The 24,507-nt window shown below is 31.7% G+C and overlaps 2 protein-coding genes across 2 annotated transcripts; one reads left to right on the top strand and one right to left on the bottom strand.

Annotated features, from left to right (window-relative positions):
* The first annotated feature begins 7,119 nt into the window (after nucleotides 1–7,119).
* LOC130969157 (F-box protein At1g67340) lies at nucleotides 7,120–8,785 on the top strand. Its single transcript, XM_057894771.1, has 3 exons — nucleotides 7,120–7,510; nucleotides 7,594–7,756; nucleotides 7,864–8,785. The coding sequence occupies exons 1-3, from the start codon at nucleotides 7,233–7,235 to the stop codon at nucleotides 8,593–8,595; spliced, it is 1,173 nt and encodes a 390-aa protein (XP_057750754.1). The 5' UTR covers nucleotides 7,120–7,232; the 3' UTR covers nucleotides 8,596–8,785.
* A 13,259-nt stretch (nucleotides 8,786–22,044) lies between these two features.
* LOC130970545 (REF/SRPP-like protein At1g67360) lies at nucleotides 22,045–23,662 on the bottom strand. Its single transcript, XM_057896661.1, has 3 exons — nucleotides 23,567–23,662; nucleotides 23,237–23,470; nucleotides 22,045–22,731 (listed from the first exon to the last, which is right to left on the bottom strand). Exons 1-3 carry the CDS (start codon nucleotides 23,579–23,581, stop codon nucleotides 22,273–22,275), a joined length of 708 nt encoding a protein of 235 aa, XP_057752644.1. The 5' UTR covers nucleotides 23,582–23,662; the 3' UTR covers nucleotides 22,045–22,272.
* Nucleotides 23,663–24,507: the final 845 nt, after the last annotated feature.

The following is a 24,507-nucleotide window of genomic DNA, read 5'->3' as shown; positions in this document are numbered from 1 at the left end:
AATTAGTTTGATTTAAATTACAAAATACTAAAAATGGTTGGTCCTAAAAGTTTTTTATAAATTAATTAAGAGAGCAATATATATATATATATTATCTTAAGTTACAGGAAGAATTAGTGTGTTAAATGTAATTACATGTTATGGTAATTATGATTTTAATCATGTATACACTAAAATTAGTTATAAATATATAAAAATTAATTTTGATGATTAATTTTAATGTGTAAATAGTATTTCTTTTGTATGATTTATTGTGTTATGTGGTTACTTGGTGAGTGTGCGTGTGTTTGTAGTTAAACTGGGTCAAGTTCACTTACCATGCACGTAAAGTTGAAGAAATCAGCATTCACATTCAGCAGAGATAAGTAGTTTGTCCCGCCACTGGGAGGCATAAAGCAACCTCACTCCTTAGCTTGCTTACACGGCCAAACAGTCACAAATTTAAACTCATCCAATCAAATCCATATTACCATCAAACTAAGCACTTTAACTAACACCCCTCCCTATTTTCTTTACTGCATCATATCACATATCCATCCAATTAATTGCAATTTCACAAACAAATTTATGAAGCACAATAATAATAAAACACTACCTATTTTACCACTTTACTGACCACTTATCACTTGTATATATCCTAACAAGTGTTTTTGCCTAAGAATATAAAATATTATTAAATATTTATTATGAAGAGTGATATGAATAATCAATGTGGTATTAAATATTTTGTTGGCGCCGGATATCATAATACGTAATGTAGGATATGAGTTTCCAGGTAGCGTGTACATCCATATAACTCCTTATTAGAAAACTTTTCAAACTACCAAGACAAGGCAACTTTCACATGCTCTATGTACGTACCAGTCAAAATTAACTCTTTTGACTCACTTGAAAGTAAATTTTAACTGACAAATACCAAAAACTCGTGAACGGAATTAAAAGAAAAAGCAAAAAGCAATTAACAATTAATTAACCATGGTACTAATTATCTGAATTTGAGTTTTGCATGTAAAACCACCGAAATTTGCACACCTTTTTGTCTGTTGTAACATGTCTTTCAAGGACAAAGTCATGGACGGAGAGTAAAGCGAAATAGTGTCAGATTCATTCACATGAAAAAATGAAAAATTGAAGTATTTGCAATACATACATACGGTTACACCGTTACACGGACACGGAGATGAAAGATTAGGTACTTTATCACAAAGTATAATATACGTATATAGAAACTTAAAGGACTGTTACAAAATACGGGGTAAAGTATACATAGTTTCTGAATAGAAAAGTTAGAATGACGAGTCTTGGCTGCATGCATCATGTGGAGTGTGGACCGACAATCCTGCTGTTCCCCGCGTTGACCTCTCTCTGACTATTGTAGTTCTAGCCTCTACACTACTAGCAAGTCTTGTCCATACTTGAAAAATAACAAACAATAACGTAACATTAATTAAATCAATTTCGTAACTCTTTTTTTATTTAAAAAAAAGGAAATAACTAAGAAGGTTGATTCCTGACCCACACAATTGATTGAATTTTTGTGCTTATCCTGAGGCTTGGCACAATGTGAGGCAGGCTCGAATTCTCAAAGATAGGTTCCATAAGTTTGAAGTAATAGTGGATTTATTATATATAATGGAAAATCATTATTAGAGGGGGGAGTGAGATTTGCTTTGATTTATAAATATAGCAAGAGCTGAATATAAACAAGCAATGTGTAGCTTAGGGCATACTCAACTCAACCGTCGTTTAACTTTATAATTTTGATGGCATGTCACGTGCACATGCATGCTCACACCAGTCACGAGGGACCCTAAGGAGGGAAAGAGTAGTAGTAGTGGCATTTGGCAAATGCGTTAAGCAACATCCTCTGCATTTGTCTTGTTCAAATTAAACTCCCCTATTTGCATTTGCCTTGAGTGTCATAACAAGAAGGCATGCACCGTGCAATGGTTTATAAATGAAGTGATCTACTTTTTTTTGTTGCTTCAATTGGTGACTTAGTTTAATCTCTTTCTTTTATTAATTAATTTATTTTTGTTCTTGATGAAACTCGGCGTACGGAATGAGGAATGAGATTGACATATTTGTACGTCAACCAGGATCGCCACCACATACTCTAAAAATAAATATCCCAACCTCCTCCCTTCAAATCTCACATCTCATATTCGTGGACGCAATCATAGCACGATTCAGTTTACCTTTCTTTTTGGTGCGTTAACCTTTTGTTTAACCTCGAGGACGAGGGCGGAGGGCTCCATGTGTTTATTATTAAATAAGGGGGGAGGGCATAGGGGTAATTTCATAAGGTAGCATGAAATGGACTTTGATGCATGCATGGCAATTGGCGAATGTGTGGGCTAATGCCACGACTGGCAATAATAAGGGGCACGTAGTCAACCTAACCACTTAGAAAATGCTATCCCAGATGAATGGGTTATATTACATATATAACGTACAACGTTAACGCACCTTTATTTTATCTTTCTTTAGCCCAAGGAAAGGAAATTGTGTGGCTCCATTTTATAGCTGTCCAAGCCATGCATTATATATCACCATACCATTTAATTAGTTTGGTTCCCATCCTTGTCAAATTTAATTATTTTTTTTGTAATTGAAACCAAAAGTTAAAAAGATAAAAAGATATGGAATAAATCGGATTTTAATTTTAAATTTTAAATATGAATGAAATGAAACCAAATTTGATTGATCTGTCTGTGTTTAATTTAATTTCCCTAATTAATTACAATAACATTACATAGTAGAAGTAATTTGATTAATAATAAAGCAAAATTATTGAATGTTAATTAAAGAGAAGGTAAGAATTTTGGCGTATGTATTGGCATAGAAGAAGCAGGCGACAGCTTATATTGCCTCGAGGCAAGAAGGCAAAATCAATCATTGTGGGAAACAAATCTCTACGTTTCCCAAATTTCTTGACGAGGGGAATTGGAATAATAATGCTTGGTTGTTATACGCAAAAGGCAGTAGTATATTGGATGATACGTTTTTTCTTTTAATAGATTACATTTGAAGTCAAAAAAGAAAATTTGAAGGGAGAAGAGACGAGGGAAATGAAGCGTTGCGACACTTAGCATGTACTCGTCTTCAAAAATTGTCTTGCGTGGCATTTGAGATTGGTTCCACGTGGCATATCTGTTGCATCACTCCCAGGGAACAACTTATCTGTCCAGAAACCTTCCAACAAAAACCCGGTCCTACCTTCCCTTCCTTCACTTCATTCTCTCTTTCTATTAACACACAAAATTATGTTATATATATATTTTGCATTTTCTATATACTATTCGGCAATTCCCTTTAATTTGTTCCTTTCGACTTTACTTGGATTGCAGCCTTACCCTCAACTTTTTATTGGTATCTCTCCCCCAACAAACAACTATTCCTAGCTTAGGCACCTTGCACCAGTCAACACCAATATCAATTATACCATCCTTTTTCATCAGACACTATGTAATTATACTTAATGTGATTTCAATCATAATTAATTAAGTCGATTATCTCAAAAGTACATGTTAAATAGCACACATACAGTGGGTTCCTCTACTCTGGATATGATGATTCGCATGGAGTAGAAAGATAGATAGCTATCACGTGACGTGGTGGAGTGTTGGATTTTGCATCTAACATGTCCTCAACTAACTTGTGACACAATCCAATTATTCCCAATCTTTTACTTGGTTCCCCGGTTGATGCGTTTTTACCCCACTCCTTTATTCTCCCTTACCATTGTTTTTGTTTTTCCAGCTGCACTGACGTTAACACGAGAAAGCCTTCCGATAATTGACATGTGTTAAAAGAAAGACAAGTGACCTTTTTCTTCTTCACAAACAGAACAGAATAAAGAGAGACAAAAATTCGGATAAGATAGATGCACATTTATCTTGTTTATCACAAAAGAAACGGTAGAAGCTATTCACCATTCACAGTATGTAGCAGACACAAGCCAAGCCCATTGCCACTTCACATACACGCCTCTCTCCACCTTCCAATTCAATTCACCTTTGCTTTCTAAACCAGATTAAATTTTGTACGTTTTTCTTTAACGCCAATAACTTGTTTGGTATATATAGTACTATCGTACTATGTCTACATTTACTCCAACACTAAATGCATTTAACAAATTATATGGGGTTTAATTTCATTTTTAAATTTCGCAACTCAATAGTAACTAATTAAATTAAACTTTAGATTATTATGAATTAGCAATTTAAAAATATATATTATTAAGGACACAAATATTTACATAATAAAGACCGATGAATTTTTTTTAAAAAAATAGTGTATACTAAATCAGTTATTATGTATTTATATATAAAATATATATTATTTAATTTATTTTTAATAATATATATTTTGTTTTTAAATATACATTTTGAGAAATCAGTAACTCGTATAAAATATGTTAAGATATAAAATATAAATTAAAAATATACATATATTTATATAACCATTGATTTAGTAATTTAATTTTGTGCGTATAATATTTTTGTTTGTATTTTATACAACTAATTAATTACATAACTAATTTTTTATACACGTACTTTAGTGGTGTAGTTGTTTTTGTTGCTCATAAGTCATAATAGACAAACTGGTCTTTAGCATAGTTTTGGCATTTCATGGATCTAGATATGGAAAAACTTAATTACGTTTGTGCTGTATATATATATAGAAGAACATTATTTGATATATAGTTGTATAATAGGACGCCATGTGTCGCCAAGTGGAAAGGATTGTAATCCAAAATAGAAAGATATATCAACATACAGTTTTTGGTAACACATATAGAAGAGCACAAAAAATTAGATGGAATATATGAGGATGAGTGCCGAGTGCGTGATGGAGGATTACAGATGATAGGCACAAAGGGTCATATATATATATATATATATATATATATATATATATATATATATATATATATATATATATATAAGTGTGTGATATACATACGAGAATTATGGGTTGCTATAATTTCTCACACACGCGTCTCATTCTCGCATAAGATGATATCAGAAGCAGCCTCCCTTTTGGACTCTCACCTTTGTCTATATATCTCTCAAAATTCCAAACTTTGCTAGCTATACTCAAAAACATTACGAACTGCTGAGACAAGATTGTGACACATCAGAATCTTATGACACTCTTCCTAGAACTGGGAGATTAATACGATAAGGTGGTCACTACCTTTAGGACAAATGTCCGTTCTTAGGGAAAGGATTAAAGTAAGATTAAAAAATCCTATATTTTTTTTGGATTTTTATAAAAAATTATCCTTATATTTTAACTTCATAATTTTTTAAAGTTAATCGTTTAGGCCTCGCTGTCATATTTGAGGAAATATCCTTATTTGCATTTGTTTCACTTTCACTTACAATTTTGATAATCTTCCTGTCACTTATGTACATATTTAATCTTTAGCATGTATATATATTTAGGAGAAATTTTTGATAAATAATTTTTAATATTTTTGTTATTATTAACTAATATATATATGAAATTATTTTTAATAAATAAAATTTTTAATTTATATGTATAAATGATATTAATTTATATATGTACGTAAAAGTTTAATAAATATAAACATAAATTATATATTTTTTATGTATAAAATATTTATAAATATAAATATAAATATAAATTATTATTAATTAAATACTAAATAATATAATAATATTTACTGGATATATGGTATTGCTCTATATTTAATTTAGCAAAAGTTATCTAATTAGTAATCTAAAAACAATATAACGGGCTAGTCAAAGTTCAATATTTAAAAGATGAATTTAATATTTATATATGTATAGCTATGTGATGTATTAAGAAACTAACATTTTTCTTTCAATACTATTTTTTTTTATTAAAAAATGTTAATTTTCTAACATTCTTTAAATTATATATTATGACTGATCACTTTTTAAAATTTTGATTGGGTAATTAATAAAAGTACTTCTGAGGCATATAAAAATATTATTTAAAAAAGCTTTGAATTTTTTATTTCTCGTAAAAAAAGACAAAAAAATAAAAAATAAAAAAATATTTAATATTTTTGGATAAGTTTGATTTTAAAAATATGACGAGATAAGATATAAAGAATAAGACACAAAAAATAAAAATTTTATATTTTATTTGATAATAAATTTAATATAAAATAAAAACAAAAAATAAAAAAACCGATTTATATTATTTTTTTTTACATAAAATTTAAAATAAAAATATAATCATAAACATTTAATAATAATAATAATAAAATAAATAAATTATATTTTTTCTAATATCTTTAATCAAAAAGATATAAAATATATTAATTTAATATTCTAAAATATAATATTTTTATTTATAATAAATATAATATTTTTGTCAAATATAATTTGATGTGTATCTCTATATTTCGTTATTCTGTCTGTGTAAATAAACGTTCACAGGCGAGTGTCCATCCAGAACTCGGTACCTGAATTTGTTCCCGCAATATTTTTACCCACTTAATTAATGTCCAGTGGCTGTTGATAATAAGAAACTTGAATTACGTACCATGAGGGCACGCTCGAAAAGTAGCAAGTGTAGGTCACGCGCTCGCGAGAATCGCGAACGTTGTTTGAAACCTGGGGTGCGGTTACACGTTGAATTTCAAAATAACCCAAGTTAGTTGTTTCACTCCCAACAAATTTAACCGCTTTCAAAACTAACTGGATGCATATTTAGCGAGGGCCAACCGGCGAGAAGGTGTGTTACTTTACTCTTTTCTTCCCCATATCCCCTCTTCTCCTTCCTTTTTAATATTCTCTATTTTCTTATCTTTTCATTTAGTTTTTTCTAATAAAACACGCAAAAAAATTAAGCGTGCAGACAAGGGTGAAGCATATTGTTGTTGATGCAGTACAAAAGAGGAGCCAACCGCTGTTATTACATTTCACAGCATCAGGTTAACGCAGGAGGGAAGGACGCCTATGCGGATCTGGGTCAACGGCATTTGACCATTATAAACGACAACATTAGGGTTGTTTCTGTAAATTAATGGCCACGGGCCCACATCGATATTATTGTGTCAGATTGAAATGAAATAAAATAAAATAAATAAACGTTCGGCTGCGTCGTAGCTGTTGTTGTGGTTTGGAGTGAAGGCCCCATTGTCCCTTCTTTATATATAACCTCCTTGCTTCATTCGCTCCTCTCCCTCTATCTCTCAACCAAGAGATTATTATTGCTATCTCGGAGGAATGAGAACAAGAAGAGGATTGTGTTATTCTGCACCTGGAGTAGTAACAAGGATGTGTTCCGTAGGGGTTGGGAAGAGAAAGAACAACAAGTTGCAGCATAATGTTTCCGAAGACTCTAATATTTTTAGCCTCAGGAAAAGGCACAAGAGGTTGCCGGAAAAGGCCGCCGGCGAATGCGATTTTTTCGAGTCTTTGCCGGACGACCTTGTAATCTCTATCTTCTGCAAGCTTAGCTCCTCCGCTACTTCCCCTTCCGATTTTGTCAATGTTTTAATCACGTATGTATTAATTAATTAATTAATTCAAATATTACTTGATTAGAAATTCAGTTTCTGATACTCTATTTTATTGTGTTGAACAGATGCAGGAGATTAAACAGTTTAGGTCTCCATTCTCTTGTGTTATCGAAAGCATCTCCGAGGACTTTCTCTATTAGAGCAAAGAACTGGTGCGATTCGGCGCACCGGTTCCTCAAACAGTGTGCAGATGCAGGAAATGTTGAAGCATGCTATACTCTAGGCATGGTTAGTAACTGATTCAAAAATTCAAACTATATAAAAAAAAGAATTTGGAATTTGAAATCTTGGAGTTGCAGCTTTGAACGGGAAAACTGTTTCTTCTGTTTCTGCAGATTCGGTTCTACTGTTTGCAGAACAGAGGGAGCGGGGCTTCACTCATGGCCAAGGCAGCCATGAACTCTCACGCGCGAGCTCTCTATTCGCTCGCCGTTATACAGTTCAACGGTAGCGGAGGCACCAAGAATGACAAGGACCTCCGTGCCGGAGTTGCCTTGTGCGCACGCGCCGCCTTCCTCGGCCACGTCGACGCGCTGCGGGAGCTAGGCCACTGCCTTCAGGATGGATACGGCGTTCGCCAGAACATCGCGGAGGGGAGGCGCTTCCTTGTTCAGGCCAACGCCAGGGAACTCGCCGCCGTGATCTCCGCCGGATCTGCTGCGCGCCAGTGGCTGACATGGAACATCCACCCGCTCCGCCAGTTCGCCGGGTCAGCGGCAGGTTGCCCGCTGCTGAGCGACTTCGGGTGCAATGTTCCGATGCCGGAGGCACATCCGGCGAGCAGGTTCCTGTCGGAATGGTTCGCGGCTCGGGACGCGTCTGCCGGTCAGGGACTGAGGTTGTGCTCTCATGCCGGTTGCGGTCGGCCAGAGACGAGGAAGCACGAGTTTCGAAGGTGCTCGGTGTGTGGCGCGGTGAACTATTGTTCACGCGCCTGCCAGGCGCTTGATTGGAAGTTTCGGCACAAGGCGGAGTGCACCCCCGTGGAGCGGTGGCTCGAGGACGACGGAGATGACGTCGTTGATGACGGCGTAGACGCTGACGCCGTGATGGCGGTGGATAGTTAGAAGATTTTTTTTATTGTAACGATGACGGTAACAGTAACGGGAAGTCTCTATTTTTGACAGTTCAACGGAACTGTGCTAGATGAGGCGTTGAGAGAGAGAAAATTATGTTGTCCTCCTTTTTATGTATAGTGGGAAAACACTCCCAGAAAAAATGAAGGAGATTTTTTTAATTTTTCTCATTCCTTTTTTATTGGCCTACTTACCTGAGTTATTTTCGGTAAATTCTTCGTCACTGTGTACCCCACAGAGAAAAAAAAGAAGGAAAAAAGTAAATTAAGATTTTGAGCTGATGCTGTAGTTGATAAGTAATGTTACAATTCTCCTTTGTTAACAGCAAGGCAACTAGAAAATTTTATTTAATTAACTCCTACAGAGTTTGTTTTTTAAAGATTCTTTATTTTTTAGACATTAGCAATACAACGAACTTTGGGTTAGTGTGAAATTTTAAAATAGGGGTTTGGTGGCAAGAAGCGCTTAACTTTCTTGATCTAGTGCCGCTGCATTACTTGGATAATTGGGTTTCCTTGTGAAACAAAATAAAGTTAACATTGTGAAAAGATGGCATTTTTATTAATTTTTTAATAAAAACACATATATCTTTCTAATTTTTATGGTAGCATCCTCACATGAATGAAATGATCTCGTTATGCAATTATTAATTTAATTAATTAATTAGTAGCTTCAAGACATTGCGAAAGGAAAAATAAGTGTAATAAATAGAAAAAAAATCATTTCCTGTCTGTTTCATTGAAAATTAGGGGTCACGATTGAGTTTTATCCCTTTAAATCTTTAATCCAACTGGTAGTAAACCAAGGAGAACTAGCAATATTTATCTTAATAAGCAACAACACCAAATATCTCCTCTTAAAACAAATGATCACGTATTTTTTTTTTAATGAGTACTTTTTTAATAATATAATATTTTAGATATTTCTACATAAACACTAATTTGCCAATTATTATTAGGCGGATCTCATTAATTATTTATAGAGCACGCTAATTTTTATGTGATTCTGTTTATATATATATATATATATATATATATATATATATATAACTTATATTCAAATAATATTTTTGTAATACATAAGGAATATTTTTATTTAATTTTAAAGTACTATACCTTGTAAACGACATTAAAAAATGGGTATCTCTTACAATTGGATCGTGAATTCTAAACATTGTGAAAGTCATGTTCATTATTTATTTATTTATAAAAAAATTTTATTCAGCAATTTTTAATATTTTTTATCATTATCATTTAATCAGTACAAAAACTAAATTATTTTTAATAAATAAATTTTATTAATTTATGTATATAAATTATATTAGTTTATATGTATAAAACTCTAATAAATATAAATATAAGCTATATATTTTTATATACAAAATTTTTATAAATATAAATACAAAATATTGTTAGTCAAGTATTAAACAAAAAAAATAATATTTATTAATTACATAATATTACTCTTTATTTATAATAATGTAAATGGCATGTTCAATATTTAGGGGATGACCAACTACTAACCAGAATAAAGGATTAAAAGAAAAAAAAAAACAAAAGAAGGAAAGAAATAAAGAATTAAGGAAGTAGGAGAAACACGCAGCTGGCTAGCACTGGGAATGGATCTTGCAAATTAGGAAAAATGAGATCCTCTTAATTTTTTTTTAATAATTAAAAAAGTAAAGTATAATTTTAATTTTTTAAATTTTTTTATATTTTTTTGTTCCACTTATAAAATTAATAATAAAAAATTATATTTACTTTTTTAATTATTAAAAAAAATTGAAAAAGATTTATTTCCAAATTGGAATATGCCAGCCGTTTATAAAATACTTTTGATTTAGAAAAATTGAATCATATTCCATAAGTTATGTGAGTTAAGAGCTGAATATTTATGACATTGATTATTAATATGTCATTCAGAGAAAGCATACTTACATAATTTAATGAGAGGACGAAGAAGGTAAAGGGAATGGGGGAATGGTGGGTGGGAGCGCACTTATTCTTTCTGCAATGTTCATTATTTATTTCAGTCGCATTAAACCCTAGAGGTATGGGTTGGTAGTCCAAGCCCAATCTAATATGAAGGCCCACATCCGGAATTATTGTCGTCAATTTATGGCTAAAAATATTAAAGGCTCCAGACCCCAATAAAGGTAAATAAATTTTCTTTTTGGAACAAATTAGAAAGTAGTTCATCCCTGAACTAAAAGTAGTTCATGCCATTTTTAAATTTTGAATTTTTTTTAATTGTGTAAGTAGTTCACTCCTACACTAAAGTGAATACTAATACTATTAGACTAAGTATCCGTTTAAAAAATTTTAAAAGTATTTTTTTAAAATTTTTTAAGTTATGAAAAATAGTAGTATTAATGTCTGATATAATTTTTAAAATCAAATTACAGCTTTTTAAAAAATTATTTAGGAGATTATAAAAAAGTTAAAAAATATTTTTTTTTATAATACTATTACTTTTTATCATATTTTTATAAAATAAATATTTTTAAAACTAAAAACTCAAACATAGAATAATTTATTTATAAACTATTTTTAATATAATTATTTATTATTTAAACTATTTTATCAAAAAAAGTTTAATTAAGCTATTACCCAAACTGGCCAATAAAATACATGTGAGAAGAAAATGCTTTTACTTTCATTTGATTAAGATTGGGCTCCGCATTTATAAGTCCAACCCATACGCCTGATAATCCTAAGAGAACTGAAAGTTGTTAAAAGCTTTATAGATTATTAGTCTATTATACCAAAAAAAAGGTTTATAAATTATTATTAATTAAAAGTATAGACTTAGTTAAAATTTAATTGATTATCCATGTTGATTGTAAAAAATTGTAAGAAGATGCAGTAAATTCTCATTCTTGATCAATGAAATTTAGAAAATTCAACTTCTTGATTCCAGAATCTTAATTATTACTCTCGCGCATTCTTATTATGTGTTTCTTTTTAGCTGTGCTAAAAATATAAACAATCAAAAGAAAAAGACTCAAGTTTTTTTAATACTATTTTCATTCTCTATTTAATAGTAAAGGATATAGTATAAATAAAAATTAATTAATAGCTTTTTGAAATTAGAAAGCAATACTTAATTTGTAATAACAAAAAAAAAAAAAAAAAAAACACCAGACACGACTGACTAGAATTTAATAGGTATGTTGCTATTATTAATTTGTTGCTTCGGTTATCTCATTTCTCATGTCTGCGTTCACATAGCCTTCTACCTAACTTTGTTTCTTTTTTTTTTTTTTTTTGACTTAAGTGGTTAACCTTGTCCGCTATTAGAATCAAGGGCTGCTGGGCTGGTGAAATTCCAAAAAGAAATTAGAACATGACAAACCAACTTGTTTGTGTAGAATAAAATAACCATTATTTATGGCATCAACCCGTTACCATGAAAAATAAATAAAAGAAAAGAACAAAAAGGAGGTTAAATAATACCTAGAATTAGAGAATTCTTAGAATTTAGCTTTCTAAATTCATAACGTACTTTACGAATTACAAGCCTTAAACTTCAATTTAAATGAAACTATCATCCATAGTTGTCAGAACCGAACCGGTGATCGAACCGGTAAGGTTACTGGGTCACTGGGTCACTGGTTCAACCGTTGGGTCACTGGTCGAACCGGTTAACTCGGTATAATTAAATAATTATATAAAATTTAATTATTTTTTTATTATTAGTATTTTTATTTTTTCTTTATAAAAATAATTATCATTTTTAAATTTTAATACTTTATTAATTAGTTTATATTTATTTTATTGTTATATTATTATTGGTGAAAAGTCACATACAATTATTTTTTTGTGAAGTTGATATTTAAGAACCGTTAGATGATTTGACTAGTTTAACTAAATATCATCTAGCGATTTTCAACTATCAACCTCATGAAGATAAAAAATAAAATAATATATTAAAAAAATAAATTGTGGTTAATTAAATTTTTTGTTTATATTTTTAATTTGTATATATTTAATAAAATTTATATTTAAATAAAATGTAATTGATTTAAAAATGAGTGACTTTGAAATTAAAATAAATTGAATAGAAGTAAAAAAGAAAGAATGCTATATGTATTATAATTTGTCTGGAAGAAGCTTGTTGGCTTTAGGCTGAAGGAATGGGTTCGAGTCCCATTGGAAGCATTTTGGAAAATTTTCCAAAAATCATCACAAGCGACACTTGGCAGCGCTGGAGGGTGTAGAGCATCGTGGAGTTGCATATCGCTAGTCCATTGTAGATTCACCTTCAACGTTGACCAAGTGACTCAAACCGATCCGGTTTTCACCGAATTTGACCGGTTTTCACCGGTTCACACCGGATTTGACCGATCCATACCGGTTCTCAACCTTATACGGTCTAAATATCGGACCGGACCGGTAGATAGTCCGGTTTACCGGTTTTTCGGTCGAACCGGCCGGTCCGGTCCGGTTCTGACAACTATGCTATCATCTTTAAATTCGTTATTATTATTATTATTATTATTATTATTATTATTATTATTATTATACGGAAAATATTATCAATAATTTAATAGAATTACAAGTTACAAACCATTTGTGTTTGACCAAAAATAGTCTCTGGAGATAGTACATATTAGGTTAGTAATAAAAAGAGAGTGTTGGCCATTTTAATCTTGAAATTTGTTTGATTAAAGAATTTGATTCTTAATTTTCAAGTTAAGTCCTGTACCTTCAAAAATATAATGTATGAAAGTAGTTCACATGACTTAATTAATTAAAAAGTTTAATTATTCTATTTAGTCTTTATAATTTTGTCAAAATTTTAATTAAATTTTTATATTTTTTAATTAAATCTTTAAACTAAATTTTTTTAATTAAATTTTTCTTAACAACAAATATTATAAAAAGCATTAAAAAAAAGAATAAATTTATTATTATATTCATAATTTATTCTTTAGGAATCACTCATTCTCAAGTTTTAATTTTCTTCGCCTTTCCTATTCTTTCTTTCTCCTCTTGTGTTCTCCTCATAAATTTATGAGTAGTTTTTTTATAAGTTAAAAAAAAAATACTTATGAACCGATTTAAATTGGTACTTGCTAGGCCATTAAATAATATTAAGGATTAAACTGATTTATGAAATGAATTTGAACCCAGCCAAAAAGAGAGCATAGTTTTCTTCTCCTTGGAGGAAATACATACGCTGCAATTGTTCCGCAGGGTGTATTTGACAAAGCAGTGGTCGGAGTTGCATATCCTAACAGTAACAGGTACGTAATATGTGTTATCCCTCTAATTCATCTTCTGCTTACTTTATAGATTATGACGATTTGTGTTGTCGCATTGAAATGCAGAGCAGAAAGGGGGAGATGAGATGGGATTCATAATGGAATTTGCGGAACACTTGATACTAAAGATGATGGAAGATCCAGAGCAAAGGGATCGGAAGTTCAGGGAGCACGTTTATGCCGTGAAAGAAAGGTGCGCCAAGACCAAGGAGATGTGGAACATCCCTATGCGACCCTATGGCTTCTGGACCTTCGACCGCCACAACTCTCAGCTCGCTTGGGACGCCCAGATCGCCAAGGTCCCAGGCCGCATGGAGCCCTACGAAGAACTCCTCCCATACTTCTTAGGTACTCCTCCACTCTTTTTCGGCTATCAATGATCGCTTCATGTTGATGCATTCATCCATATTCTTATATTGTTTCCTCTTTTTAAATACAGGCAAATGAACTCCAAATATTTCCTTTGTAATCTTGATTTTTTACATGGTTATTAATTAATAATTATTTAAATTTTATTTTTTTAAAATACAAAATTAAAGTGTGTGTAACATTTGTAAAAGGTGAAATTTAATGTAACATCACGTGCAATTTTTTTTACTGTAAAATTAATGTTAAAAATTATTGAATAATTTATTTATTAACTAAAATATTATCTAACAATTACTAAATATAATTTTTTTTATAAAAATTACTGCATGTGAATTATTATCATGCTTGTGTTTACTTGAATACTAACTGTTGAGCTTCTGCCGTTTTACCTATAATCAAAAGTTTATGTATTTTATGGATTGAATTAAGCTTTAATTTTTTTCTGAATTTTTCTTCTTTTACTTCTTTCTTATTTTTTATTGAAAAAAGTTGACAAGATAATGTATAGAAAAATTATCAGAAGTTTTTATATTTAATATTGGAGTGATAATGGTATTTTTTTTTTAAAATGTGGATTATTTGAGTGTTATTCTCAAATGTGGAATCATTTATCTAAAGAAGCAGAAATTAAACCGTCTAATTTATTAGATGTACAGAAATCAAACTGTCCGATTTATGTTAAAAAAAATAAAAAATTTTAAAGTACAAAAATCAAACCCTCCAATTTGTACACTTTTCACAATTTTAAAAAATACAAAAAAATAAAATATTAAAATATATCACCATTTTTACATTCATAACCAAACAAATTAGCCAAATTATCACCTGTTCCTTGACAAAAACGGGAATATGATGTTTATTTGTTCGAGTCGGTTGCAATAAACCTTTTATCCTTTAAAGAGTGATGTAATGACAAAAAGGACCCTCATGGAAGTATAGTGATTTCTCGTAAATGCCCAGCTAAGAGACAAGGTTGTTGACCGTCGTTGTTGCAAAGTTATGAAGCAAATGAAATTCTTCCATTACTGGAATTCCTGTTGGTGATCATGTTCTCTTCGTTACATAATTGTCATGCACCTTGTTTGTTGTTTTTAGCTAATTTTCAGATAATCTAAATCTCTTTGTTAGATATTTGCTACCAGTTTCTTCTACTAATATACCCCTTCTTATATCAATGAAAAAAAAAAAGGGTTAAGTACGATTTTGATCTCTATGATTTTAGTTGAAAATTAAAATCGTCTCTAAAATTTTTTTACGTTTAAAATCGTCCTTAATGTTAAATTTTGTTTTAAAATTGTCTACAAAAATTGAGAGAGCAGTAAGTCTTAACTAAGGACGAGGGAGGACAGCAACTAAGACAGAGTCAGACAAGGTATGCAAAGACAGAGCAAAAAGACAAACAGAGATGTGGTCGAGAAGGAAAACAAAGAGGCAAGTAGACAAGCGGGTGGTAGAGATGCTGGTGGCAGTAATGCAGGAAGATAGAGACACTGGCGGCAACGACACGGACAAGCAAAGACGCTAGCAGCAAATCGTAGGCGACTGAGACATTGGTAAATGACATAGGAGTTGAACAGAATAGGAGGAGATGCGGAGAATGGAGTAACAATGCTAGCAGCAAAGACAGTGTTCAAGTTCCAAGAGGCGATCCCCATAACGATGCTCACAAAGGATTTGACCCTGCAGCGCAAAGGGTCATGAAAGAGATAGGTGCCATGATGGAGAAGTTCGCCAAGCACATGGGAGTTCCGTTCAAGTTCAACGTCATTCATCATTCCGGCTATCTCTCCGAGTTCAATTTCGGAGAATTGAACATCAGGGATGACGAGGCATTGGTCGTTAACTGCGTCAATGTTGAGCTGAGCGTTAAGAAGAGAGGAACATGTTTCCTGTTAGGTATAAGAACATGAATCGAGAAGATGAGAAATTGAGATGATAGGGAAAAATTGGGGAAGAAGGGTGTTGGTCTAAAAGGACGATTTTGAAATAAAATTTAATGTTAGAGATGATTTTGAATGAAAAAAATCGTTAAGGACGAGTTTGATTTTTTACCAAAATTATAGGGATCAAAATCATACTTAGTAAGAAATTAAAACGAACAAATCCTTTGGACTAATTTTCCAGCAAAACATATTCCATGTTTGACATGTCTAATTCTTTGAGCTTATAATGGATCCTAGTCGAGCAAATTGATCAAACATTGCCACAAAATTTCCATCCTAATTCCCAATATTCAAGTTTCTCAACATCATAGCATTTCATACCAATATCATCAATGAAAAAGAGAAAAACTTCCTACTGGTAACGCCTCGTAAACTTCTTATTCCCAGCCCCAACCTCCCTCAACTTTTCCCTACCATTGGAAACAAAAATTAACCTCAACCAAGTTATACACGAAACAATGACAAGATTTTTAACATATCATTCAATTTTATATGTCTAAATTTCTTATATTTTCACTAACTAGTCTCTAAATAATATTATGTAAAATAATTATTTTTAAATTTACATAAAAATCAAAATATTTTTAAATATTCTACAATAAAAATGAAAATAATTCAAAAGCTCAAATACTTTTCAAATACAAAACCGATCTCAAGCTATTGTTCTAGATCATAACTCCTAACCTTTTGCCACGACCTATCAAAGCGGCCCGTCAATAAAGGCCCAAAGAGGGAGGCCCATTTAAACCTAAAAAAGACAAGATTCGGTATAATATCCCTTGATTCCGCAATTAACCTTGTCTATGCTAGAAAAAGAAAGAAATCACGAGATCTCCTTGAATCAAGGGATCCTCGGCAGGCACTCATAACTACTACAAATAGGGGGCACAAAGCTCCCCAAAAGATATGAACTTAATTCTAATTTCACTACACCTCTATGAATGCTCTTTGACTTGGGTATCAAAGTGTCATTGCAGGTACCATCCCTCGTCGACCCACATTCAGCATTCAACGTTAGAGTTACCAGTCCTGTTCACCCATACACTTGTTCAGGTTAGCAAATGAACACCGACCATGAGGTGCTCCCTTTCATGTTCACTCAAACATAGCTTCCAAAATCTTGACCATTGATATAATTTAAGGTAAAATATATATTTTTTTTCTTAAAGTTTGTTGAAAATTTTAAAAATACTTCTAAATTTTATTTTGTTTCAATTTTGTCCCAAAAATTTTGTTTGCATCAAATATGCCCCTGATGTATGAACCTATTTATTTAGCCATTTAATTAAAATAATATTTTAATTATTTGAAATAGGTTAGGAAATTCAGAAATATTAATTTAAAATTTTGAAAGTGAGATTTGGATTCAGCAAATTTTTTTGAGTAGAAAAATGTAATTTTTTACGAAAAAATACGTACTGTTAATTTAGCCAGTAGTACTAACTTAAGTCTGTCGGGCACTTCGTATGAGAAATAAAAACTATAGAAATACTTAGAGAAATATTTAGAATAGAAAATCGGATACTTATTTTAAGGGTTTTGGCTCGAGATTGAGTCAAATAAACCAAAAACGATAACTAATTGGACCGAACTAAAATTAAGCCCAAGTCCACCATATATAAAGCCTTATTAGCGAGCCATTCAGCTCATTCATCACTAATAGAGGGAGGAACCAATTGAGATTGAAGAAGAGAGTGAAACTCCAATTGCTACTATTCACCACCTCCTTCATTTGATCATATGTTGTGATTCGGAGTTCCGATTGACGCGTCATTTGCGTCCACGCAATCTTCTCGTCGAGCTCTTTAATTATATTGGAACAAAATTGGTAAGAAACTCGAATTCCTAGCTCCATTTTTCTGTCCTATGTCAAACTCAAAAATAGCTTTTGGGTATTGAGTTTCTTTATGATTTTGTTGTTTAGTTGTAATATAGCTTGGATGAGTAGTGGCTTTCACCCCAAGATTCATTGGACAAGGTAATGTATTACTAAATTCTTGTGTTTAGTTGAATATTATGAATCCTAGTGTTAATTTTGAGTATATTGCATGAATTAGATTGAACTTTATGTTGCTTGGAGTTACATTGGTGTTTTGGAGTACTTGGTTTGATCTCAAGTGGTGACTGAGCATTGGTTACTTGTTGGAGACTTGAAAACTTGTGTGAGAGGTCATTTTGGTGTTTTGTGCTTGGGAGAGAATCGGCTAAGATATGGTTTCGATTTTCTTTAGTTAATATATAATGTTGTGTGAAACTTAGACTAGTTGACCATAAGATAGATTTGAATTGTATGCATTGGTTGATTGAATATGTATGATATGTGATTTATCGGATGAGAATGTGGTATGAGCATATTGAATGAGAAATTGATGTGTGATGATGAGATTGATAAATGATAAGAAGGATTGGGCGGAGGCCGTGACCGGGTAAGTCAATAAAATGAAATGAATGAATATGGTAAGGATATGATTATGACGATAATTTTAAGGTTTAATTATTCTGTTGGTCCCTATAGTTTTACAAAATTTTTAATTAAGTCCCTGTACCTTTTTTCCTTTTAATTGAGTCCTTGCACTAATTTTTTTTTAATTCGGTCTCTATACTTTTTTTTTATTTGGGTCCTTGCACCAATTTTTTTTTTAGTTGGGTCCCTATAAAATTAAGCGAATTGCTGCCAAGAGGGACCTAATTAAAAAAAATTAGTGCAGGAACCCAAGTAAATGAAAAAAGTATAGAGATCTAATTGAAAATTTTGTGAAACTATAAGAATCAACAAAATAAATAAACCTAATTATTATTGTGAATTATGTTTAGGTTGAAGATGGTTGGAATTGTGAACTTATGAACTGTTGTTGGGATTGAATGGTTTATTGAGATGGGTTGAAATCTAATTGTTAGTTGTTGAAGATTTTGGATCGTTAGAATTTGATGGATGAGTACTTGAAAGTGTGTAAAAGTGCTTAGGATTGAAATTTGGTATATTTGAATTGAATTGGATTGAAGGTATTGGAAATATAGGAGTTTGGTATATTTTTGTAAAAACCTATTTTTAACCAACTTCAACAGGTTATAACTTGGTTTCTGGACTCCTAAATTTTATGAAATTTCTCTTAAATAAAAATGAGGCCCGTGTAGATTATGACGTTTGAAGAACAGACGAAAAATAATTTTTAATAAAAAAGTTATGCGTGTTTGAAGTTTATGGTTAAAAACTAAATTCTGTAAAAATTGCAGGAAATTGAGGTCATGTGTACGTATGCATGATGGGCGTTATAGGAAAAAAAAGGCTTGTGCGAGTGTTGTGCGCATACCATGTGTATACACAAAAATAAAGTGCACATACCATGTGCGAGTGTTGCAACGCCGACGTAAGGACGGTGGTTAATCCCGCTTACATTGAGATGTGAGGTCTGAGGCAGTGTTTTTCGCTCGCATCCTTTCTGCTCACAAGAGTGTGCTCGAGCACTATATCCCGTAAAAGTGTACTAGGGAACTATATCTCAGGGCGCAATTATATATTCGTGATAGAAAGGCAACATCCCGAGGGGATGTATCAGGTTGGCAATTGAACCGACAAGTGATATCACGGTCAATAGGACATGCATTCATCATATGCATTCTTATGTGTTTCTTTGCTTTGTTTACTTGCATTGTGCCAACTTGTATAACATGTTTACTTGCTAATTGGATTACTTGCGGTATATGCTATTACTTTTGTTTTACTTACTTGCATCTATCTGTGTTTTCTGCTGGGATTGAGGAGGCTCGGTAGGCAGTGACAATAGGATCGCATGGAGGATATGTTGGCGAAGGCTGTGGGACAGCGGTGTTCTGTAGATTAGAAAATCCATAAGTTAGATAACTTTATGGTTTAAGGTTTTATTATAAGTTGAATTCATTTTATATCGGTTTGAAGTTCTAGAATTGCCTTTGCCTTCCCGAAACCTTATATCTTATCTATTGGGCACTGTTACCATATTAAGACCCCCATTTTTCATACCATATGTTGTTATTTTTCAGATGCAGATCGCAACCCACCTCGGTGAGTTTGCGGATGGTGACAGAGCAGAGGATGACTCGAGTTTTATCTTTTGCTTTATTTTATTATAGTATCTCTCACTTTTGATTACTGTATTTTGATGCCTCAGAGGTTTTATTTTTAAAAACTTTGAGAGATAAGACGTCGCTGTTTTATTATCAAAACTCTGTTGTATCTTATTTATCTAGTCGGTCTAAACTCCGCGGGTTGCAGCTAGTTACCTTTGGAGATATATATAACTTGTTTATCTTATGTTAACTACCTTGTGTATCCTGGAGCTGTTTTACAAGGTTTTATATATTATGTTTTGTTCCTTTCGTGTCTACGCGCTTTTGTTATCAAGTGTGAACACTCTGTGCTTTGTATCTCTATTTTATACATTTTTAGTCTTCTTTTCCTTCATCGGGCTTCTAGTCTTAATATTTCTTGTTTGTATACTATTGTATGGAGTTTTAGAACTTTCATGACGCTTTGTCGTCCTTTGCTTTATAACTAGAGGTAAAGTTTAGGGTGATAGAGTGTTACACCTGACAACTAATTTTTTAAAAAAAATTAGGACTAATCCAACAAAAATATATGATAAATATGTTTGATTTGCTTGTGTTAAAGATTGTTCTTGTGAAGTTATTCCTGAATTGGTAATAAATTCTTTTGAAAAATTAATCGTTCTGGATAAATTTGATGCAAAATAAAACTTAGAAATATTTTTTGAAAGTTTTAAAAAATTTCAAGAACAAAAAATATACTTTATCCTATAATTTATGTTATATCTCAATGGTGGAGACGAACGGTTAGGGGTGGAAACATGTTAAGTCATGGCATTTCACCCTTAACAGGCTAGATTTCACCCTTAACAAGTCGAGTCTGTAATGTATTTAACTAGTCTGAACTGCCTTATAGCTTGTTATAGACTTTATTTTAAGTACTAAATCTAGCTTGTTATTGAATTTGGTCTTACTTAAAGCTTGATAAAATGCTTTATATATATAATTTTTTACTAAAATAAAAAATATTTAAACTAATTAATTTTCTTTTAAAAAAATATTTATATACAATATACTAAATTCAGTCATTATAATAATATCTAAAGTTTTAAATTATTTAAAATATAAAAAAATATTTATAATAAAATATAATAAATTTAAAATTTTTAATAACTATTTTAATTATAAAAATATTTTTTGTATTTAATTTATATTTTAACAAGTTTAGGTAAACTAACAAACCTATTAAATTATTTTTGTAAATCTGAGCCTGCTCTATTAATAAAATTAGACTTTTAAATCAACTTAAATTACTTAGAATTATTATTTTATAACAGACCAAATCAAATGGAGGCCAAATTGCAAGTTCACTGACCTATTTCCACCTCTACTAAATATATACGGTATATCACATTTCTCTAGCTCACCTATATACTAAACTAAACTCCTCCATATTCCTGGTACATTGACAGCTGAAAAGTCCACCCATTAAAGATAAACCAACATATTTCGTGTGTGCCAATGCCCACTCCACACTAAATTCTAACCTACCCTAAACCTGTGTTACTCAAAGCTCTACCAACTTTTTTAATAAAAAAAAAAACCAAAAACCCTTGAATTGAGCACGTCTGTTGTTAAGCTCCGTCTCTTACATCATATTAAACTCTAGAGAGTAAAAACAAGGAAGATGAGACGTTATATATTTGTTCGAGGCCACTCAATCATATCCATAATGGCATTTATGAATAGTAATTTAAAAGTTGCAGGAAATGGTGATGGAGTCACCCAAGTCCTAGTATCCTGCATCTATTAAGCAAATACTTTGTGAAAGAACAGCACTGAACAAGCATCACCATTTATCGCACCAACTGACACCACATTAACTTCTACATAATTGCTGAGACTTGAGAGCTAGCTACATGGGTCTTTTAACTCGACCCATTTCTTACATTTCCATTCACACCCCAACCCCATACATACCCACTTTAATTAAACCCCACAAGGATACCATACCATAACATTAATCTAAAGTAGACTTTCTTAAAACACAAGTACATACTAGCTAAATTACTCAGATTGTGCTATCTGTCCAGTAATGACACCTCCATCTCCATTCTCATTGACATTCGCTTCTCCTTCTCCCTGTTTAAATGCCTTGGCTATCTCATCAATTGGAACCAAAGGCAAATACTGAAAAACACCATAACCCTTAGCAGTCAAGTCCTCAACCACATGGTTGTAGCTTTCCAACCAGTGTGCAGCAGTGGGAACAGCCATCTCTGCCACTGCATGGAACAGTTGATAGTGGTTTAGACCGTTCCACAATTTAACTGAGCCAGTTAGCACAATGTGCTTGGACTCCTCAGCAACATAATGTGCAGCTGCTTTTGCTCCTCCGGATTGAGCCTCACTCACAACCTTCTCTGCTTTCTGTGTCACTTCCTCGATCAACCCCTTTGCTTGCCTTGCTACCTGCTTCACTAATGGAGGTGCATGCTCCTCGAATTTCTGGCTAGCTTCATCCACCTGCCACAATCATAATGCCCCACATTCATAATTAATTCTCCAACTCCCAATTCACTAACAATGAATAGAATTCCAAGCATGCAAACAGGGGGTTCATCAGTATCATACACTAACTGAACAACATGAGTTAATCTCATTTCTAAGAGGCCAGTTAATCTGACACACAAAATTCAACATTGCTATATACTACTAGTAGTGGCAATGTTTTCAGAAGGAAAAAAAAAAGAAACTCTGGATGCATGCGTAGAGATAATCATGCGTTTGTTTTTGTTTTAATAATAATAAACAAAAAAAAAAAAAGAAAAAGAATCGTGCTGTTAATAGAAAGAATGCTTCGGATGAAGTGGAAGTTGCAAGACGGTTGTAATCGACAAAACTTGTGGAGCTGCAAAACGAACAGATCTTGATCTGAATTCACATATAGCAGCTACAGAAATCAATAAACAAAATAAATCATGGTAAATGCAGAATATAAACCTAAAATAATTGAAAAAATAAGAGACACCTTGTTATCGACAAAAACAAGGAGATCGTCGGGGACATCCCTGAATTTGTTGTATACGGGGCCGAGAACGGCGGAAACAGTCCCTTCAACCGTTCCAACGGCAGATCTGAGAGGGCCAGAGTTATGCTTGGCGTATTGATAGAGATTTGAGACGCAAACAAAGGCTTGAATCGCTGCAATCCTCACAAAGCCAAGATGCTTGAGCTCTTTCTCACTCTTCCTCTCAACCTCACTCTGCGCGAATTCACAAACTTAATTAATTACTCCAAATTTGTGAATCAAGGCCAAATAAAATTAATTAAACAGAGAGACTGTTAGTACTGCACAAACCTGGTTGGTGCCCATCTTTTTCTGTGCTTCGCAAATTTCTCTTCTTTCACTCGTTACAACTACAATGCGAGCAAGGCTGCGGACTCTTGCATTTATATATAGATGCAAAGGGAAATGAAAATTAAATAAAACGAAAACAAAATCAACCTAAGTAATATTTTTTATATTATTATTTCTTAAGATTTGTTCGGAAGAATTTTTATAAAAAAAATTAATAATTTTTTAGAAGTATTTTTGAAAAATAAAATAATTTTATATAAAAATATTTTTTAATTAACTATTATATATAATAATATAAAAATATTTTTTATTTATTTATTAGGTTAACAATATTTTTAAATAAAAATATTTTAAAAAATATAAATAATAGTTTTTTAAAAAATTATTTTTTATTTTTTTAGTATTTTTATTACTAAAATTTTGTCAAACAACTATTCTAAAAAATTAAAAAAAAATTATTAAAAATAATTTTCTACTAACAACTTAATAACATTTAAACAAGCTTTTAACATATTTTAATATTAGAAGTGAGTCAAATTAACTTGTATTTGTCTCATTAACCATTTAATAAGCTAAATTTATGAACTGGAGAGTCGAGTTTAAGCCTAGATTTTAGTTTATATATTAAATGAGTTTGAGACTAATATAATAATAAAAGTTATTTTTATATATAATTTTGATAGAAGTTGTAAATTATATTTATTAATAAATAGATAATATATAAAATTAATAGTTTTTTTATATATAAGTTATAATTTATTTATATAAATTTATAAACCATGTTTGTGTTAGTTGAATCAATTCATGACTTTTTTGTGAGTCAAATTTAAATTTAACAATAGGTTCGATTGTTAATGAGTTTAGCATAAGTTGATCTTAATTTTCGTTAGTGAAATTTGAACTTAGTCTCACCCGACTTAACTCGACTCAATTTCAATCCT

This window comes from Arachis stenosperma, chromosome 3 (genome assembly GCF_014773155.1).
Source record: "Arachis stenosperma cultivar V10309 chromosome 3, arast.V10309.gnm1.PFL2, whole genome shotgun sequence".
NCBI lineage: Eukaryota > Viridiplantae > Streptophyta > Magnoliopsida > Fabales > Fabaceae > Arachis > Arachis stenosperma.
Note: the sequence above shows the minus strand (reverse complement) of the source record. Positions and strands in the feature narration are given on the sequence as shown.

Coding starts and splice junctions, on each gene's coding strand:
- LOC130969157 (XM_057894771.1), top strand. CDS start 7,233: ATGAGAACAAGAAGAGGATTGTGTTATTCTGCACCTGGAGTAGTAACA. Junction 7,511..7,593: donor TTTGTCAATGTTTTAATCAC/GTATGTATTAAT, acceptor TGTGTTGAACAG/ATGCAGGAGATTAAACAGTT. Junction 7,757..7,863: donor CATGCTATACTCTAGGCATG/GTTAGTAACTGA, acceptor CTGTTTCTGCAG/ATTCGGTTCTACTGTTTGCA.
- LOC130970545 (XM_057896661.1), bottom strand. Junction 22,732..23,236: donor TTGTTTTTGTCGATAACAAG/GTGTCTCTTATT, acceptor TGATTGTGGCAG/GTGGATGAAGCTAGCCAGAA.